The sequence below is a fragment of the Neofelis nebulosa genome, chromosome 15, assembly GCF_028018385.1.
Source record: "Neofelis nebulosa isolate mNeoNeb1 chromosome 15, mNeoNeb1.pri, whole genome shotgun sequence".
In the NCBI taxonomy this organism is placed as follows: Eukaryota; Metazoa; Chordata; class Mammalia; order Carnivora; family Felidae; genus Neofelis; species Neofelis nebulosa.
The window spans coordinates 29,697,308-29,719,064 of record NC_080796.1 but is presented as its reverse complement, the minus strand read 5'-3'; the positions used below and the strand labels follow the sequence as shown (position 1 = coordinate 29,719,064).

General features: G+C 37.8%; 1 protein-coding gene across 4 annotated transcripts in view; it reads right to left on the bottom strand.

The window, feature by feature from the left end:
• Nucleotides 1–5,399: 5,399 nt before the first annotated feature.
• Nucleotides 5,400–21,757, bottom strand: part of TRMT1L (tRNA methyltransferase 1 like) — a 41,016-nt gene continuing 24,658 nt past the window's right edge. For 3 of the 4 annotated variants that reach the window (XM_058700616.1, XM_058700613.1, XM_058700617.1), the window contains 5 exons: nucleotides 12,039–12,117; nucleotides 9,556–9,719; nucleotides 8,983–9,045; nucleotides 6,705–6,831; nucleotides 5,400–6,603 (listed from right to left, as the gene is read on the bottom strand). In XM_058700616.1, the coding sequence (XP_058556599.1) occupies nucleotides 6,351–6,603; nucleotides 6,705–6,831; nucleotides 8,983–9,045; nucleotides 9,556–9,719; nucleotides 12,039–12,117 (686 nt within the window). In that variant the 3' untranslated portion in view covers nucleotides 5,400–6,350. The remainder of the gene's footprint in view (nucleotides 6,604–6,704; nucleotides 6,832–8,982; nucleotides 9,046–9,555; nucleotides 9,720–12,038; nucleotides 12,118–21,757) is intronic. The other variant, XM_058700615.1, reaches the window with a different exon arrangement.

Here is a 21,757-nt window from a genome sequence, read left to right as displayed (position 1 = left end):
TAGCATACTCTGGTCTAACCATACTAGCCTTTTGGGTCCAAGTAAGTATTAGTGTCTAGAGTTTCTTCCAGCTTAAACATTTAATGTTGTATTTTCATACTTAGAATGTCTTTATACCACAGATTATTTATTTGGTGTAAAACTATGGTCTTTTTGAATATGGCGTTATGTTTCTTTCCTGTTAAAGAAATTCTCCCCTAGTTGCTGTACTTTTGGAAGTTTAAAGCTGGAAATCACAAATTTCCTTTTCTGATTTTAATTAGGAATTGACTTCATAAGTAAATTAGTTGTGTAGCTAAACTGATTTTAGCAAGGTGTAATTGGAGAGTTCTCTTCAGTGTTAACGTTCCACTAAATTTCTTTCAAATGAACCCCTGAAAACTTTTTTTTTTAATGTTTTATTTATTTTTGAGAAAGAGAGTGAGAGCAGGTGAGAGACAGAGAAAGGGAGACACAGCATCCAAAGCAGGCTCCAAGCTCTGAGCTGTCTGCACAGAGCCCGATGCGGGACTCAAACCCACAAACCGTGAGGTCATGACCTGAGCTGAAGTTGGACAGTTAACCAACTGAGCCATCCAGCACCCCTGAACCCTGAAAATCGTAAGTGCTTTTTCTTCCAGTATATAACATTCAGTATCAGTCTCTACTTTCTTTAGGTGGCTATATTAATTTACTAGAGTTGCCATAACAAAGTACCACAGTTTGGGTGGCTTAAACAGAAATTCATTTTCTGACAGTTCTGGAGGCTATAAATCCGAGATCAAAGGTGGTGGTGTTTCCTTAGGTGCCTCTCTTTTCGACTTGTAGATAGCATTTTCTCCCTTTGTCTTCACATATTCTCCTGTGCATGTGTGTGTTGTAATCTAAGGACACCAGTCCTATCAGATTAGTGCCCATCCCCAGTGACCTTTAATTACCCTATTTCCAAATACAGCCACATTCTGTGATAGTCAAACATCTGAGTACTTAAACATGAACTTTAGAGAGACATCAATGCTGAGGGGCCTAGACACATTTAGCAGGCAATTCCTAAGGTAAAGATGAAAGTACTGTATTATGCTAAATTAATCTCTTAACAAAAAAATAACTAAATTTTATTTGGTGACCAGTAATAAGAATACACTGAAGGCAGTACTGCTTCCAGTTGGCAAAAGGTATTTTCTAAAAATGTACTTTCTCTGTTTAGTCTGTGGATTAAAATGTAAACTTCCCAGTTTACATTTTTTTTTATGTTTTTTTAATTTTTTTTTTTTTTTTTGAGAGAGAGTGTGAGCATGAACAGGGAAGGGGCAGAGAGTGAGGGAGACACAGAATCCGAAGCAGCTCCAGGCTCTGAGCTATCAGCACAGAGCCTGGCATGGGGCTCGAACTCACGAAGTGTGTGTGATAACATGACCTGAGCCGAAGTCAGAGGCTTAACCAGCTGAGCCACCCGGTGCCCCCTAAACTGCGCAGTTTAAACCAAACACCACTAAGATGATGCCAAAGGAATACTTTTGGGTTTTTAATGAATAAATTCAGGTAAAAAAGAATTGTGGATGTAATGGGTGTTGTCAACATATTGAGAAGTGAGATGTTTTCACATGGACGGTGGTAACTGATTTAGCAGGATGGAGGAAGATTGAAAACATCTACAAAATGCTTAGCAATTGGAGACTTTGGCTTGCCTTTCCAGCAAAATCGGTGTGAAAATGGGATAGGTTAATGGTGTGTCTGAGGAGTATTTGGACCCACAGAAACTTTCCCTTACCACCAGATTACTCTTTCCACTGTTCCAGCAGAATAAGGGCAATTAGTTCTCTATAGAAAATGACCCAGAGTTGTGTGAGACTTGGGACACCAGGCATAGTGGAGGGGGCCCCATACTTATGGTGAGATGACTCTGTTCCCTTCCAGCATAAAGTCCCTACAAATGCTGGAGTTGTAGTTTGCCATGATTTTGCTATCAATCAAAAACTATGTTCTGGGAAAATTTTGGCAGTAGAAAATGGAAACAAAGCTGAAAGTGCTTTCCACATATGTATTGATAATTATTGAGTATAGGGTATACTGGTTAAAAGGGTTTCAGATAGAAAATGTGCAGGAGGCTAGTGGTTAACTATAATTTTATAATAATTATGTATCAGAATTTTCTATGGGACTGCCTTTTTTTTAATTACACTTTTTTTACAATTCCACTTTTGTCTTACATATGTATGTCCTTTGCTGAAGATAGATCATGAAGTGGCTAAAAGCAAGAGCACTTAGGTAAGCCTGGGGTTGGGTCCTGGCTCCTTCACCTGCCAGTTTTAGAATGGCATTGAATAAATTAATCTCACTTAGCCTTGCTGTAATTTATAGGATATAATCTGTGTAGAAACAACACTGTGCAGTGCTAAATCTCATAAATACAAGCTATTGCAGTTAATATGCCACTTCCTAGGAAATATTTTCTTACATAAAGTAGGTTGAAGTTTACAGTTTGGGGATAATTCAGATTCAGTTTACTCACATTTCAAAGTTAACAGTCTTATCTACACTTGAGAGCTAGAAAAGGATCTTTAGGCTGGGGGGGGGGGGTGTTGGTCCTTTCTGGATGCGGAAAGGGTGGTGGCAGAGAAAGGGATCATATAGCTGTGGATGACAAGGTGTTGTAGACCAATGCAGTCACTGTTTTTTTTATTAATAATTTTCTAAAGTATTTTGAGAGAGTATGCCAGCGTGAGCAGGGGAGGGGCAGGGAGAGAGGTAGACAGAATCCTAAGCACGCTCTGCACTGTCATCACGGAGCCTGATGTGGGGCTGGAACCCACAAACTGAGATCATGACCTGAGCTAAAATCAAGAGTTGGACACTTAATAGACTGAGCTGAGCCACTCCGGTGCCACTTTTTTTTTTTTTTTTTTTTTTTTTTTTTAAAAGATGTTCAGCCTTTGTAACCTCTCCCTGGGCTTTGTGAATTCCCTAAAGAGGAAAAATCAATCTCTGTATGGAGACTAAAATTGTGAGGTGCTCACTTTTCCAACCTCCCCTGTAGCTTTAAGCCTGAGATACTGGATAGAAAGTTTGTTCTAGTAAATTGGCTGAATTTGCTGTGTGGTGGAGTCTTTCAAGTGAGAGTAAAGATACTGGTCAGTAAACAGCAATATTCTTTGAATTGGAATAAAAATTTTGGAAAGATTTGGATGAATGAGTATCCTAAATCCTTAATGCCACTAACCCTCACTGAAAATGGAAGAAGCCCCTTGGATGTCTGCTGCCTTGGCAGATGACCCCTTAAATGCACTTCAAGGAGTTAGTTACCTTGCAAAAAGCAGCCCGTTTGCTGTATAGGTAGCTACAATCCTTTATTGCCTGCAGGATATAGAATCAGATCCCAGCATGTCCTTGGGGACAAGTACAAAGTGTGACCTGAAAGAATGCTTTTTTGATCATATATACTAATGATATGTGGAGTATACCTGTGGAAATAGACTATGTTGGGTCTTGCAGGAATGTAATTTTAAATTGGGTTAAATTATTGATATAGGTACACTTGTACCCGAAATTCTGGCTCAGTTGTCAGCTTGTGGGATGTTGTGGGATGTGGCTCTGTTTACTTGACTGAAAGAAAAACTCAGGACTGGCTCCTCTAAACTGGAGGGAAGATGCTAGAAATGCTGTGATATAATGTAGAGAAAGGAAATCAAAGACTTAAAAGGGGGAATATTGGAGAGAATGTATTATATGTGATCTGCTCACCACTGTCTCACTGTATATCTCACAAGAGCCTGGTCAGCTCTCTTTACCTAGGCTTGGGAAATAAAGTGGTGAGCAGGGCATCCTTGAATAGTATGTCAATTGGCCAGGGATGCCTGTGGAAGATGATTATTCGGTGGACATTGCCCAAGCAGCAGTGTGTCAGAAACTTAGTTCCCTTAACTGCTGGCCCAGAAAGGTGTACATAGTTAGAGTTACTATAACAGGCAGTAGGACTGACAGGATGATCAGTATAGTCTGACATAGGATTTTTTTGGTTTTGGCTAATTGGTCATGTGATCTAAAGGGCCAGACTGGTCCTACTTGATTTATATTACTGAAAACTACAGGTCTGATTTGAGCCACGATAGTTGTCATGATACCTTAGCAATTCCCAGGTCTGATTTAATTCGTATTTTCAGAGCACTTTGAGAAAGGACCCTGCCAAAACATCACAAGGCTATGATATGTATTTTCCTCTTAGCCTTCTCCAGAGTAACCTGGGCCATTTGCCAGAGCAATTATGCACCGAGGAAAGAAATTCCTAGACCTTTTGGGATTACTGAACTGGTCTTAAGTTCTGATTTCTGGAAACCAGAACATCATGCATTTATTCAGAGTGGAGTCTGGTTGAACTCAGGTGATAAACGGGTTTTAACCCAAATCCACCACGTTGGCTCCCAACCCCATTTCTTCCTTTCTTCTTCTATTTCTCGAGTGTATGGTTAGAGTAGTGACGTAAGCAGCTAGCAGAGTCAACACACTGGTTTCCTGATGGTAGAGTAAAAACTGGCTGCTTGTATTAATCAAAATTTAATGGAGCAATACAACTGATACTATTTTACAATGCACTCAACATCTGCATGCCCCAAACTACCACAGTAGTTAATGGGGACAAGGCGCTAATGTAGCATTATTTGGAATTTTAAAAGTATTTCCTCTTTAGGTTGATAACATTACCTTAACAGAGTTCCTGACTACTTCTCACCACCTTTCTTTGGAAAATCTGTGTATGTGAAATTAAAACACAACATATATTTTAAATAACAGTAATTTATATATTATTTCTCTATCAAATTAGGCTCCTGGCATAAAGCCCAACGTTATCAATGATCAAAATATGTCACGCTGACAAGCATTTGGCAAGATTTGAGACAGATACTCAATTTAACAATATGTACAAATGGTCCAAGCGCTGGTTTGCCTTGTGGATTTATAGTAATTTTTAAGTATATAAACAAAAAAGTAGTAACTTTTATTTTTGTGCTCATTTGTAATAATTTTAACTGGCAAAAGTTACAGGGTTTTTTGGGGGGTCATTCTAGTATATCACTTGCAGTTCACCTGTTCGTTTATTTAAATATGATTCTACTAATGGGAGAAAACACATCCTCCTAGGTCTATGCTGTAATAACACAAAGAATTTTTTTTATTTCTGCTCATCTACGATGTTGATCTCACTCCCTGGATCTTTAAATATGTCATGGGTGTGCTTTTTTTCTTCCATAGTGTATTTAAAACCTTTTCAGTTATAACTCTTCTCCATCCCCCAAGCTTTATGCTCACTCAGATAAAAAAGTTACTTCCTCTAAAAAGTAATGCAGGGTAAATATGGATTAAGTCCTTGAGACAAAAATCTGAACTTTATACCAAATCCTGTTATCCAAACTTTTACATTCAAATGAAGCAAGAACAAAATTTATTAATGGAGCTTCTACTAATTTTCATAGTCATGTTAGCCTGGGCTACTTATACAAAAAAATGAGCACATACACACACCCAAAAACAAAGCAAATCTGTCTCCCACCACCCCCCCAAAAATCCTTACTTCGTAAGTTCATAAGGTGGCAAGTTTTACTTCTGAGAGGTAGCACAAACAAGCAAATGAATATTGTACGTGCATTAACTGAGGCACTTGAGATCACCCAATTTAATTTACAGCAAAAACTCTCCAGAATTTCGGTGCTTATGAACAACTATTAGAACAATGGTCTCAATTTACTTTGACAAACTCTTACTCTGACTCCAGTCACCTGACCTTAAACTTAAAAGAAAAACTTATTTCTATCTCAGACAAGTATTTAAACTCTCAAAAGCTAGTAATAAATTAAAAGACCAATGTGGAAAGAAGTATGATTTCTGAAAATTGGGAACACATTTTAGCTCTGTAATTGTGAAATAATGTTAGTGACATGAAAGGGCATTGTTCTATTTAGGGTAATACGTAAAAGGCTTTTGGCTTCATTTTGTGTGCTTAAACAGAAAGACATGAATCAGTTTAAGTAGACATGTGATTAAGAACAGTAAAGGATGGTTCCATAACATACATAAAATTCCAAACACTTTGCAAGTGAAAGTTTTCTGAGTTACTAAATGGTAGGGTGATCTCAGTCATAAACCTGGCTTCATATGAAATGTTTTCATTAAAATTTTAAGTTTTCTTTACAATAAGAAAAAACTGGAAAGCACAGCTCCCAAACTAGCTAAGTTAGAAACTGCTAATTTTCTGAATGAAAACACTGTTTTTTTTTATTTTTACACCACTGAATTAAAAGAATAGAAAAAGAACTACAGTTGGTATAGAGAACTACCAGGCCATCTAGACAGACATCTGTAGTAACTCTTGGCTACATTTACCATCTTCTGCAACTGCTTGCTTCTGCTTTGTCGTTCATTGACATTTCAACCCTGTCAGCCACTGTATCCTCGGATGCTGGCTGGACGTGGCCCTCCGACTGTCCTCCCGTGTATGTAGGGGTGCTGTACTTCAAAAGGATCGATTTAAATTGCATCAGAGGTGCATCTGTACGAACACCCATTGGGTCAAAATGAGTTCGGCTCACTCGAAAGCCTGCTTGAGAAAGATAGCACAAAAACTTTTTCAACCTGCAGGAAGGAAAGGAAAAAAAAAGGTTCTGTATTTTTATGTAAATCACAATGTCATTAAAATATAACATATACATTTTGCCATTCACTGGTTGTCTTACTTTGGCATATTCATTCCTTTAATGCTGTGTCTGTGGATGTTGTAATAAAAGGGAGGATGTTCAGTACTGACATCAGTCTTTTGCCTTTTGGCTAAAGTTGTGACTGTTTCATTACCTTTTCTTTTTCCTGAAACATACACATACAAAAAATCAGAACACCTTAATAATGACTCTTTTTGGCCTGATATTTTCTATTGTGAAAGATTTAAATATTGATCAATCTTAAAATAATAATTTTTGAGAACCCATAGAGATTAGTCTGATTCTCTTTATATATAAGAACAGCTCAGAGACTTTATTTTTAAAACTTGTATTTTGCTTTATTCTAAGAAGGATTTAAGACACCCCTGCTGAAGGTGAGTGGCCTGGCTGAGGTTACACGACAAACAGGAGTAAAATGATGCTCTTAAATCCAATGCTTATTGCAATGTACCATAATGCCTTTACTCTCCCAACTGAGGATTGGGTAGAATTGTGAATGTTAGCAAATTAGTTGAAGATGCCAACTAAAACATGACCATTGGAAGGAGCATTTAGTAGGTATTAAACCATATACTATTAAAAGGAGTTGAAGTTTTCTTGGCTTTGAAGATCAACACTAAAATGTTGAGCAACTAATAAAAAATTGTAATTCTGTCCTTTGTCATTCACTGACATTTCAACCCTGTCAGCCACTGTATCCTCCAATGCTGGCTGGATGTGGGCGTCTGACTGTCTTCCAGTATAGGGGTCATGTTAGCCTGGGCTACTTACACAAAAAATGAGCACTTACACACACTGAAAGCAAAACAAATCTATCCCCTCTCCCCACCAAATCCTCACTTTATAAGGTGGCAAGTTTTACTTCTCACAGGTAGCACAAACATGCAAAGGAATATTGTACGTGCATTAACTGAAGCACTTGAAATCACCCAATTTAATTTACAGCAAAAACTCTCCTCTTCAGAATTTCAGTGCTTGTGAACAATTATTACAACAATGGTCTCAATTCACTTTGAAAAAATCTTATTCTGACTTTAGTCATCTGACCTTAAACTTACAAGAAAAATGTATTTCTATCTCAGGCAAGTATTTAAGTTCTCAAAAGCTAGTAAAAAAAGATCAATGTGGAAAGAAGTATGATTTCTGAAAATTGGGAACATATTTTAGCTTTGTAATTGTGAAATGACATTAGTGACATGAAAGGGCATTGTTTTGTTCCTCTGTCTTAACACTATCTAGTTCTTTTTATTAGTATTCAAAACACATTTAGAATCTAAGCTTTTATTTTTTTATTTTTTTAAATTTTTTTTAATGTTTATTTATTTTTGAGACAGAGACAGAGCATGAACGGGGGAGGGTCAGAGAGAGGGAGACACAGAATCTGAAACAGGCCCCAGGCTCTGAGCTGTCAGCACAAAGCCCGACGCGGGGCTCGAACTCACGGACCGCAAGATCATGACCTGAGCCGAAGTCGGCCACTTAACCGACTGAGCCACCCAGGCGCCCCTAGAATCTAAGCTTTTAAAGAGCAAAACAAAACCTTAGACATTAAGACACTGACATAAATCTTTAAATTTTTTTTTTCAACGTTTTTTATTTATTTTTGGGACAGAGAGAGACATAGCATGAACGGGGGAGGGGCAGAGAGAGAGGGAGACACAGAATCGGAAACAGGCTCCAGGCTCTGAGCCATCAGCCCAGAGCCTGACGCGGGGCTCGAACTCACGGACCGTGAGATCGTGACCTGGCTGAAGTCAGACGCTTAACCGACTGTGCCACCCAGGCGCCCCTACACTGACATAAATCTTAAAATCGTTTGGATTCGAATTTGTAATCCCTAATACAACCATATTTTAAAGTGTGCATGCACACATCCCAAATTATAAGAAAGGCTATATAGTACATTCTTCATGGCTAGAGAACAGGGTCTTATGGTTAATGGAATTGTGATATATGTTGATGAGAAAGTTTAAAAGAATTAGAATAAAACTGAATCTTTATTACTGTATCAAATATAATTTGAGCTTAAGTTTGGTTCACATGGTTCTTCAAGGTCTTCTAGTTCTTTCAAGGGGATCACCATATATTAGAGATGTGAACAAGTACATGTTAATAGAAATTCTGAACTGTGCAAATGCCAGATAAACAAGTTTTACTATAGTTATGTTGTCAGTATAATACGGTAAAGAAGCATTTTAAAGAAGGCCACCAGAGCAATCTCTTCCTGCCCTTCTAACTGCGTTTTTGCACTAATACATACATATTTACATATATACACACACGGACATATACATACCTTGTGCAATGTAGTTATCTGGTGTGGTATCATCTGTAGTTTTAATAAACACACCACATTCTTCTAAAATAAAAACATGGGAATAACAAAATATTTTACAGAATGACCTTAAGCAACAATTCAAACTTTAAATAAAAGCTTACGAAATTCTACACACACTGCTTTTATGAAATACGAGATTCTGTGGTAAAAACAGGCTACAAGGTTTACATTTTTAACTGCCTAACAATAGCTGCTGCTTTTAATGACTTAACTAGAATGTCTAATAGGCCCACCCTTGTATCAACAGCCAGATAAAACTACAAAAGCCTATTTTATACCAAAGAGAAAATAAAGGACAAAAAACAGTTGTAATGAGTGAAAGTGTACAGCTTCTGTGTCTCAATGGATATTATGAAAATTTTCGACCACACTATTCTCAGAATTACCTAAGGTTTCTCTCTCTACAAAGCAGGTATAGGATAATAAAACCACAACAGACGTTTAGTTCTTTTAGTCTACTAAAACTAGAAAAAAATATATGTATATTTTAATAAATTGTTACTCATTTCAGGCCCTGAATGTAAATGTCACCTTGCTTGAGATTTGAAGGCGTAGGAACTGAAAACTGACTTTGAGGAGTACACTCTGATTCAAAGATTAATGTCTTTATTAGGGTCTGAATGTCATCTAAACCATGGTGAAGAGATTCAAATAGCATTCTTTTGAGGAATCCAGTATTGAAAAGGGAACTTGACCTGGAAAAGAAAAAAAAAAAAAATACAGAGAACTGGGTTTGAGAAATGTCTATTAAAAATAAAAGTCTCAGGGTACCTGGGTGGTTCAGTTGGCTAAGCACTTGACTCTTGATTTTGGCTCAGGGCATGATCTCATGGTTCGTGAATTTGAGCCCCCATCAGGCTCTGCACATTGAGTGCAGAGCCTGCTTGGGTCTGCTTGGTATCCTCTCTTCCTCTCTGCCCTCCACCACACATGTTCTCTCTCAAAATAAATAAATAAACTTAAAAAAAAAAGTCTCCATAATTTAATCACAACTAACTTAATTTATAGGATGGAGTAAATGCTGAAATTAAAGAATTTATGATTTATTTTAATGTTTACTTTTGAGAGGGGGACAGGGGCAGAGAGAGGGAGACACAGAATCTGAAGTAGGGTAGGCTCCAGGCGCTGAGCTGTCAGCACAGCCCAATGAGGGGCTTGAGCTCACGAACCATGAGATCATGACCTGAGCCGAAGTTGGATGCTTAACCATCTGAGCCACCCAGGCATCCCAAGAATTTATGGTTTAATTTAAAATTACTTTCTATTTGCCCACACCTTTTATCATGTTATTTCTCTAAGTTAGTGGGATTAGTTGTGGAAATTTCACTCACAGTAAATCAACAAAGAATTTATTGAGCCCTCAGGTAAGGTGTGTAAGACTACTAGCCCTGTGGTACATACGGGTGTGGAAGATACACCAAAGTATAAAAGACAGGGTTTACCCTATAAAAGCCTATAAATCTAGATAGGGCCTAGACAGGCGCACAGTGTGAAACATAAGTTTTCATAATGCATATTCTTGTCAGTAAGTCTTAATCCACCTTGTGTATGGTAAAGTGGGGTGGGACAGGAGTAGGTATAGGAGAATTACAGTGGTGATGGTGATTCAGTTAAAAAATGGCACAAGGGTAAGTCTCATCGACTTTCCATGTAATTTGAGAATGACCGGTATAATGGACAGAATATGAAATTCCAAGTCAGATAAACCTGAATTCACATGCTGGCTCCACCACTTACTATCTATGTAATCTTGAGTGATTACTGCTTTTGAGTCTCTTATTCTTCATCACAAAACAGAAAATAAAACTTTTCAGTCTTGTTATGGGAATTAATGAGATAGCACACAGAAAATCCTAAGTATATCCTCAATGAATGACAGCTATTACTATTTGGTTAGCAAATGCATATGAAAAGATGTATGACTTTAAAGTGTCAAATGAATGATCGATGTGAGATTTACTAAAATGGGATTTAGAAATTTTGGGTGAAACACCGGAAACTTCAAAGAGGACACGATTTGAACTGGATCTGGGGAAAGGGGAAGAGACTGTGCATGAGAGTAAAGACATGAACAATGGCTCTGAGTGAGGAAATCTTTGCAGGTGAGTCCCATCTAAACAGCTTTACCTAAAACAAAAGCATGTACTTTCACATGTCCTTCTCACTTAAAACTAATTTCTTGAAGACTTCTTATATCAAGTTGACTCTTCTATAAGAAGTTACGGTGATCATTTCATAATCACATCCTAGTTCTGCAAACTGTCAGCTGAAAAAAGCCTCATTCTTACTAATTCAGAAATGAATGATCTAGTTTGCAGATCTGCCAGGCTCTTTTTGATCTCACCATCTCTTAGCAGTGTCACAAACTTGTGAGAATAATGGTATAGAAAAATCTGAAAACAGAAAACACTTTAGGTTCATAGGGGTAGAAGAATTATAATTATTTACCTAGACTTAAAAAAAAAATTAAATTGAAATTTGTTCTTTTACCACACATAATAAATCAATATGTAAATCAATTTTGAATACTGGCCTTCCTTAACATAATTCCTATGATGGAATTATGTCTCGATAAACCCATTACAAGCTGAAAATGCATGTACTAGAACTAACCTCCCGAACATCATAGCATAACCTAACTACCTTAAACATTCTCAGAACACTTAAATTAGTTAACAGTTGGGCAAAAAATATCCAGCCCAATGTCTATTTTATAAAGTGTTGATTATTTCATATGATTTATTGATTATATTGAAAGTGGAAAAACTGAATGGTTGTTAAGTGTACTGGTTGTTGATCCTCATGATCGTCTGCCTGGCTGGGAGCTGTGACTTAATGCTACTTGCCAGCATCATGAGAGAGGACCCGTATTGCATATTGCTAGCATGGGAAAAGATTAAAATGCAAAATTTGAAATACACTTTCTATTGAATGTGTATCGCTTTTGCACCACTATAGAGTCAAAAAATCCTAAGTCAGGAACCATCTGTATATTCTTATGCTTAAGCACATACCATAGAGGTCCAAGTTCTATTGCTGTCTTTCCAGGCATGCTTCCATGACAGTTACAGGGCAGCTGTCTATATGGGTTTTCTGTGAAAATATAAAAAGAGAACTCAAAGGAGAAATGACAATGTAAATAGTAATTGTTAATAATAATTTGCAGCTACTATATAATGAGGATCTACTATGTGCCAGGTATTATGCTAAGTATTTTATATGCATTTAAAAAATTTAATCCTTACAACTCTTTGAAGTAGGTACTGTTAAAATCTCAATTATCCAGATCAGAGAATTAAAACTTGAGAGGTCATAGAAATCCAGGTCAAATGGCTTATTAGAGGCAAAACTTCTACTAGGGTTTAGTCACTATGCTACATGAAACAATTTAAGTAGGAGAAAGTCTAGAAGTCCACAAGATACTCATTTAAAATCAACTGATTGGGGTATAAATTATATGCAATAAAATTTATACGTGTTATGTGAAAAGGTTGAGTTTTAATAAATGTAACCAACATCCCATCAAAATAAAGACCTTTCTCATTAGTTACTTATGCATTTGGAAAGAAAACAAATTACTCCTTAGGCTTGATTCATATTCAGCCCCCCCAAATAGGTTAGAAGAATCTTAATTCAGTTTAAAGAACAGTGTGAGACCTTACAATCACAAGGAAATTGGGGAAATACTAGCATTATTCTTAGTTTCCAAAAATGGGGCAATATTTTACTATGGACTATTCAGTTCACTTAAGCCCCAGAATAGTCATTTTAAATCAGACTCTCTCCAACTGACTTCCCCCAGGGCATTCCTAGGTTATCATCCACTTTCTTGGAATGGCCTGATCTGATCAATCAGTTCTAGATATATTCAGAACTCAGAATTACTTGGTAGGGCCATAGGTCTATAGCCCATTGCTATCCAACATCACTGTTATTCAACGTAATTAAATGCCATAATGCACAAATACGAGATCTTATTTTAGATTTACTTAAAGGCTTCTTCCCTCGCTGTTTCTACTAGATCGACTTTTCAGTATTATTGAACTCTAAGCCTTATCATCAACATTAGATTTGTTGAGAACTATGTTCCAACGTTATATGAATATACTCAAGAAGTCTTTCCTGGAACCATTAAATAACTAAACTACAAAACTATAGGCAGTATTATCCAAATTAGGGTAATTTATATTTACAGTTCTTTCAGTTATACCCACTTACCACAGGCAGGCGGCAGCACACACATGAATTATTAGTTTGTTTCTTGATGCATCTACAAAATGCTCCCATCATACCAACCTATGTCTTTTCCCAAGCCCCTTACCTAGGATTTCTAAGTGCTAGGTCAGCAATAGCAAATTCCCTCTTTGACAGGTCAGGGCTATCATTTCAAGTTACTAGTAGCAAAAAACGAAGGAATAAAGAAAGAAAACTAGTTATGTCTAGGTCATTGGTATATAGGCTGTGAAGACAATTCTAGATGAGGAATTAAAAATATTTGGAGACTTCTATTTAAATGCAATGGATTAAACATGTACTTTATCTCTGCTGTCTCCTAAAGCATTATTAAAATGAGAACAAAGGAATAAAAATCAAACCAAACGATAAATAAATTGGGAGGAGGTAACAAGATGATGAGAGAGGTCAGTAAAATTTTAGAAGTGGAAATAAGGTACACAAGGGGATAACTGATTTAGCAGGCCAGAGAATGCTAAAGCCTAAGCCTGAAATGGGCAGACAGGCTACCAACAAAACAGCAAGCCCACTAGTGTTGTGCGGCTCCAGAAAGAGCTGAGAATTGAAGGTACTGATCATCTCGAAAGATGGGTATAGGGTTGGTACTGCAAAAAAGAGGTCTAGCTAAAAATTTTGAAGGGGTTCGATTAAGACCCCCAGATTTCCTTCTCTAATACCCACAACCAGGCTCTGTGCTTCCTTGTTCCAAAAGATGAAGTTAATCTTGGGTAAGGCTGAACCATTGAGGATCTGGAACCAGGGGCAGCAGTCACAGTTGAGAATAAGGAGGTTTAGGAAAAGAGGCATTAAGTAAAAGACATCATAAATGTAAGATCTTCCAAGTCTCCTTTCCCCAACATGACTCCTAGAAGGCTGGTGGAAGATTCAAAGATTTTTCTAGAAAAAATTACCAATCCAAGAAAAAAGACTGAATACGTATTATTCATGGTCATTTGGGGGGTCCCCTAGTGACAAGACAAACTGGTGCCTTCTCATTACATACGGTAAAATCCATCAGTTTACAACCCCTGACTCCAGTGCTTCCAAACAACTTTCAGTGAGCACCAAGACCATCAGACATTTGAGATCTACCACGACAGAGAACCAAATTACAATACAGAAAAATAGGGAACAGAACAACAAAATAACAGCAACAATTATACAAAACTAAAAAATCTATCCTCCCCTAAATATAAAATATACTCAACTATAACCAATATTCTTAGCACAGATTAGATGGGCAGAAGGCTACCAACAAAACAGCAAGACCGCTAGTGTTGTGGGACTCCAGAAAGAGCTGAGAATTGAAGGTACTGATCATCTCGAAAGATGGGTAGAGGGTTGGTACTGCAAAAAAGAGGTCTAGCTAAAAATTTTGAAGGGGTTCAATTAAGACCCCTAGATTTCCTTCTCTAATACCCACAACCAGGCTCTGTGTTTCCTCATTCCAAAAGATGAAGTTAATCTTGGATAAGGCTGAACCAAGATTCTTGTGAAATAAGAATAGGACACTATTAAAAAAGAAATAATAAGAAAATATGAAGTAACTTAAAAAAAGACAAAATATGACAAAAATTTAAAAAGAAGAGTTGGAAAGTAACAATCAGGGATAGCTATAAAGGAGAACTAAATGCCAAAGAAATGAATAGGATTATTAAAATAAAACAGAGGATCAATCTAGAAGATCTAATATATAGCTAAAATTATTTCCTGGAAGACAGAGAAGAGACTTTGAGAAGAAAATTATCGAGAAAAAATAACACAAAAATAGACACATAGATCAATGGAACAAAATAGAGTCCAGAAATAAACTCACAATTACATGGTCAATCTATGACAAAGGAGGCAAGAATATACAATGGGAAAAAGACAGTCTTTTCAAAAAATGGTGCTGGAAAAACTTGACATCTATATGTAGAAGAATGAGACTGAACCACCTTCTTACACCATACACAAAAATAAACACAAAACGGATTAAAGACTTAAATGTGAGACCTGAAACCATCTCTTCTAGAAGACCGCACAGGCAGTAATTTCTCTGACATTAGCTGTAGCAACATTTTTCTAGATATATCTCCTGAGACAAGGAAAACAAAAGCAAAAATAAACTATTAGGACTACATCAAAATAAAAATCTTTGCATAGCGAAGGAAACAACGAACAAAAAAATTCAGCCTACTGAATTAGAGAAATATTTACAAATGATATATCCAATAAAGGGTTAATATCCAATATACAGACAGAACTTCTACAACTCAACACCGGAAAAAACCAATCTGAATAAAAAATGGGCAGAAGACCTGAATAGACGTTTTTCCAAGAGGACATACAAGTGGCCCACAGACACATGAAAAGATGTTCAACATCACTAATCATCAGGGAAACAAATCAAAACCATAATGAGATATCACCTTACACCTGTCAGAATGACTAAACTCAAAAAGACAAGAAATAATAAGTAAACTGGTATAGTCACTCTGGAAAACAGTATGGGAGTTCCCCCCAAATTAAAAGTAGAATAACTATATGCTCCAATAATTCCACTACTAGGTATTTACTGAAAGAATACAAAATCACTAATTCGAAAGGATATATGCATCTCTCTGTTTACTGCAGCATTATTTACAATAGCCAAATTTACAAATAGCCAAATTATGGAGATATATGTACATCTCCATATCTCCACACACAATGGAACATTACACAGCCATAAAAAAGGACAACATTGTAGCATTTGAGACAACCTGGATGGACCTAGAGTGTGTTATGCTAAATGAAGTAAGTCAGACTGAGAAAGACAAATGATTCCACTCACAAGTGGAATCTAAAAAAAGCCCCAGAAATGAATAAACAAACAAAAAGCAGAGTCAGGCCTATAAATACAGAGAAAATCTGATGGTTGCTAGAGGGGAGGGGATGGGAGGCTGGGCCAAATGGGTGAAGGCGAAAGGGAAATACAGGCCTCCAGGCCTCCAGGCCTCCAGGCCTCCAGGCCTCCAGGCCTCCAGTTATGGAATGAATAAGTCAAGGGAATAAAAGACACAGCATAAGGAATACAATCAATGATACTGTAATGGTGATGTACTGGAATAGATGGTAGCTATATTTGTGGCATAATGTATAAATTTGTCAAATCACTAAGTTGTACACCTAAAGCTAATGTAGCATTGTATGTCAACTATACTCAAAAAAGAAAAAGTAAATTAAAAAGAAAATGTGGTACATATATAATAGAATATTATTCAGCCACAAAAAAAGATTAAAATCCTGCAATTTGTGACGTGAATGAATCTTAAGGGCATTATGCTGAAAGAAATCAAACAGAAATACTTTATGATCTCATTTATATGTGATATCTAAAAATGCTGAACTCCAAAAAAAGAGTAGACTGGTGTTTGCCAAGACCTGGGGGCAGGGGAAATGAAGAGATGTTGGTAAGAGGCTGCAAACTTTCAGTTATAAAGAGAAGAAGTTCTGGGGATCTAATAATGTACAGTGTGGTGACTGTAATTAACAATGCTATACTATATAACTGAAATTTGCTAAGAGAGTAGATCTTAAATGTTCTCATCACACACACACACACAAAGGTAACTGTGAGGTGATGAAAGTGTTAACTAATCTTATTGTGGTAATCAGTTCACTATATATGTATATAAAATCAATGATACACATTGTACATCTTAAAGTGACACAGCTTTTGTTAATTGTATCTGGATAAAGTTGGAAAAAATGTAAGTTCGAAAGGAAGGACCTCACCTATGAAAAGAAAAGAAAGAAAGAAAAGAGAACAGAAAAGAGTCGCCTGGGTGGCTCAGTCAGTTAAGTGTCTGACTCTTGATTTCGGCTCAGGTCATGATCTCACAGTTCATGGAATCAAGACCTGTGTCAGGCTCTGCACTAACAGCATGGTACCTATTTGGGATTCTCTCTCTGTCCCTCTCCTGCTCACGAGCATATGTGCTCTCTTGCTCTCTCTTGCTCTCTCTCTCTCTCTCTCAAAAATAACTAAATAAATGTTTAAAAGAGAGAAGAAAAGAAATATTCCAGGGCTGGGAAGATGGTAGAGTAAGAGGGATGTTAAGCTCACCTCGTCCCATGGCTACAACTAGACAACAGTTACATCATAAATAACCCAGAAAATGACCTGAAGACTGGAAAAACAAACTCCACCACTAAAGGCAGAGAAGAGACCACACTGAAGAGGGTAGGAAGGGCAGAAATGCAGTGAGGAGCAAAACAGTGTCACCATCTGCCATGGGGAGAGGAACAGATGATTACACCTGGAAGGAAGCTCACTCAATGAAGACAGATAACCATAATGTTTGGCTTTGAATTTCATCAGTTCTTAAAACCAATAGTACTTAAAGCCCAGAATTTTAAAAATCAGTGGACTTGGTTCTGGGAGAGCCTGGAGGGCAACAGGAAGTGGAGTCCCTGCCCTTAAAGAGAGCATGGAGCCCTTAAAAAGGAGCCCTGTCCTTAAAAAAAGACCATGGAGATTCAGTGTAGAAACAGCAATTTGAAAATGCCTGGGACGTGGGGGAGGGAGAGTCGTTTACTCATTTTGGATCATGTCCTGGAGGGGAAGGGATTGCCAAGGGACTTCTCTAGGGTCAAAAGAGCTGTCAGGCACAATCTCCCTGTCCCACCCCCAGCATAAACACATGGCTATGTGGAAACCAGTGACATTCACTACATAACTTGCTTACACCACACCACGACCCCTCCAGCCGGACCTGCCTCAGTCCCAGGGCTGCAAGTACCCTCCCCTAGAAGACTTGTACAAACCTTGCAATACTAGGTCTCCTGACCCATATGTTTTGTGTGGCCTCAGTCTCAGTGGCAGTGGCTACACAGGCTTTTTGGAAGCCTCGGGTACCTTGTTAAAATTGTGCGCTCCACCCATACATCCCTGGGTCCCTGCAGGTCTCATTTTGCAAACAGACTGCCATGCACCTTGTTAAAACTGCACACCCCATCCTGGGGACCAAACACTGCCCATAACAGGCAAATAGAGACTCACTGGACAACTGGACTCAAGAGAAAAGCAGCCAGGACACAACAGCAGGGTGTGTTAACACACAGAAGATATGCCTGAAGCACCAGGCCCTGGTGAAGGGGGCATTACACTGCAGGGCACTACAGGACCTTTTCCTCATAAGGCCATTACTTTCAAGAGCAGGAGATGTAGCTGACCTTCCTAACACATAGACACAGAGACAAAACAAGGAGACAGAGGAATATGTCCCAAATCAAAGGATAGGACAAAACCACAGCAAGAGATCTACACAAAACAGATAGAAGTAATATTCTTAAAAAAGAATTAAAAATAATGATCATAAAGATAGTCACTTGTCTTGAAAAAACAGCAAAGGACATCAGTGAGACCCTTAACAAAGAGATAAAAAAGAACCAATCAGATATGAAGAACACAATAAATGGCATAAAAAATATACTAGATGGCTAAAGTAAGCAAAGGAACAAATTAGCAATCTGGAAAATAGTGGTGGAAAGTAATCAAGCTCAACTGATGAGAGAAAAATAATTCTGCAAAATGAGAACAGACTTAGGGAACTTAGCAACTCCATCAAGCACAACAGCATTCACATCATAGGGATCCCAGAAGAAGAGGAGAAAAAGGGGCAGAAAATTTATTTGAAGAAAAAATAGAAAACTTCCCTAATCTGTGGAAAGAAGACAGATATCCAGATTCAGGTGGCACAGAGATCCCCCAACAAAATCAACCCAAGGAGGTACATGAATACACACAGTAATTTAAATGGCAAAAAGTAGTGATAAAGAGAGAATTTTTAAAGTATCATGAGCAAAGAAGAAAGTTACATACAAAGGAAACCCCATAAACCTATCAGTGGCTTTTTCAGCAGAAACTTTGCAGACCAAAAGGGAGTGGAATGACCTATTTCACGTGCTGAAAGGAGCAGCACCTGTGTGGCTCAGTCAGTGGCTCTTGATTTCAGCTCAGGTCATGATCACATGGTTCATGAGATGGAGCCCTGCATTGGGCTCTGCAAAGACAGCATGGAGTCTGCATGGGATTCTTTCTCTCCCTCTCTCTGCCCCTCCCCTGACTGTGCTCTCTCCGTCTCTCTCAAAATAAATAAACTTAACACACACACACCCTCGGGGCACCTGGGTGGCTCAGTTGGTTAAGCCCTGACTTTAGCTCAGGTCATGATTTCATGATTCATGAGTTCAAGCTCCACATCAGACTCTCCGCTGTCAGCACAGAGGCCACTCCGGATCCTCTCTCTCCCCCTCCCCCCACCCTCTCAAAATAAACTAAAACAACAAAACAAAACAAAACCCCTCAACAAAGTAGGTTTAGAGGAAACATAAAGGCTTTATATGAAAAACTCACAGCTAACGTCATACTCAGTGGGGAAAAACTGAGAGCTTTCTCCCTAAGGTCAAGAAGACAAGCATGTCTGCTCTTGCCAGTTTCATTCACCCTGCTACTGGAAGCTTTAGCCACAGCAATCAGACAACAAAAAGAAACAAAAGGCATCCAGATTGGTAAGGAAGAAGTAAAACTTTCATTGTTTGCAGATGACATGATACTATATATAAAAAACCCAAAAAAATTATACAAAAAAACCGCTAGAACTTCGTAAATGAATTCAGTAATGTTGTGGGATATAAAATGAACGTACAGAAATCCACTGCATTTCTATACACTTATTTAAGTAGCAGAAAGAGAAATTAAGATAACAATCCCATTTACAACTGTACTAAAAAAATCACAAAATACCTAAGAATAAACTTAACCAAAGAAGTTAAAGACTTGTTCTCTGAAAAATATAAAACACTGATGAAAGAAACTGAAGATGACACAAAGAAATGGAAATCCATGCTCATGGATTGCACAAACAAATATTGTTAAAATGACCATATTACCCAAAGCAATCTACGGATTAAATGTGATCCCTATTAGGGCTTCTGGGTGGCTCAGTTGGTTAAAATGTCTGACTCTTGATTTTGGCTCAGGTCACGAACTCATGGTTTTTGACATCAAGCCCCATGTGGGGCTCTGCACCAACAGTGTGGAGCCTGCTTGGGATTCTCTCTCTCTCCCTCTCTCTCTGCCCCTCCTGTGCTTTCTCTTGTCCTCTCTCTCTCTCTCTCTCAAATAAATAAACTTTAAAAAAAATTTTTTTAAATATGACTCCCTATCAAAATACCAACAGCATTTTCCACAGAACTAGAATAAACAATCCTAAAATTTGCATGGAACCACAAAAGACCCTGAGTAGCCAAAGCAATCTTGAAAAAGAAAAACAAAATTAGAGTTATCACAATTCCATATCTCAAGTTATATTACAAAGCTGTAGTAATCAAAACAGTATGGTATTGGGGGAAAAAAAAAAAAAAGACACAGAGATCAATGGAACAGAATAGAAAGCCCAGAAAAAACACCCACAAATATAAGGTAAATTAATTTTTAACAAAGGAGGCGAGAATATGCAATGGAAAAACAGTCTCTTCAACAAATGATGTTGGGAAAACTGGATAGCTACATGGGAAAGAATGAAAGTGGCCTACCTTCTTATATCATACATAAAAATAAACTCAGAGTGAATTAAGGACCTAAATGTGAGACTCGAAACCATAAAACTCCTAGAAGAAAACAGAGGCAGTAATTTCTCTGAAACTGGTCATAACAACATCCTTCTAAATATGTCTCCTGAGACAAGGGAAACAAATACAAAAATAAACTATTGGGACTACATCAAAATAAAAACCTTCTCCACACTGAGGGAAATAACCAACAAAACTAAAAGGTAACCTACAGAATGGCAGAAGATATTTACAAATGACATATATGATAAAGGGTTAGTATCCAAAATATATGAAGAATTTACACAATTCAATACCAAAAAAATCCAAATAACTCAATTAAAAATGAGCAGAAGACTTGAACAAACATTTATCTAAAGAAGACATACAGATGGCCAACACATGAAAAGACAACATCACTCAGGGAAATGCAAATCAAAACTACAATGAGATATCACCTCACACCCATCAGAATGGCTAAAATCAAAAACTCAAGAAGGGCACCCTGGTGTCTCAGTCCGTTAAGCATCAGACTTCAGTTCAGGTCATGATCTCACAGTTTGTGGGTTTGGGTCCTGCATCAGGCTCTGTGCTGACAGCCTAGAGCCTATTTTGGATTCTGTGTCTCCCTCTTCTCTCTGCCCCTCCCCTGCTCTCTCTCTCTCAAAAATAAAGAAACATTAAAAAAAAAAAAAAAGAAAAACTCAAGAAACAACAAGTGTGGGCAAAGATGTGGAGAAAAAGGAACCTTTGTGCACTGTTGGTGGTAATGCAAACTGGTGCAGCCACTGTAGAAGACAGTATAAAAAGGGCGCCTGGGAGGCTCAGTTGGTTAAGCATCCGACTTTGGCTCAGGTCATGATCTCCTGGTTTGTGGTTTCAAGCCCATGTCGGGCTCTGTACTGAGAGCTCAGAGCCTAGA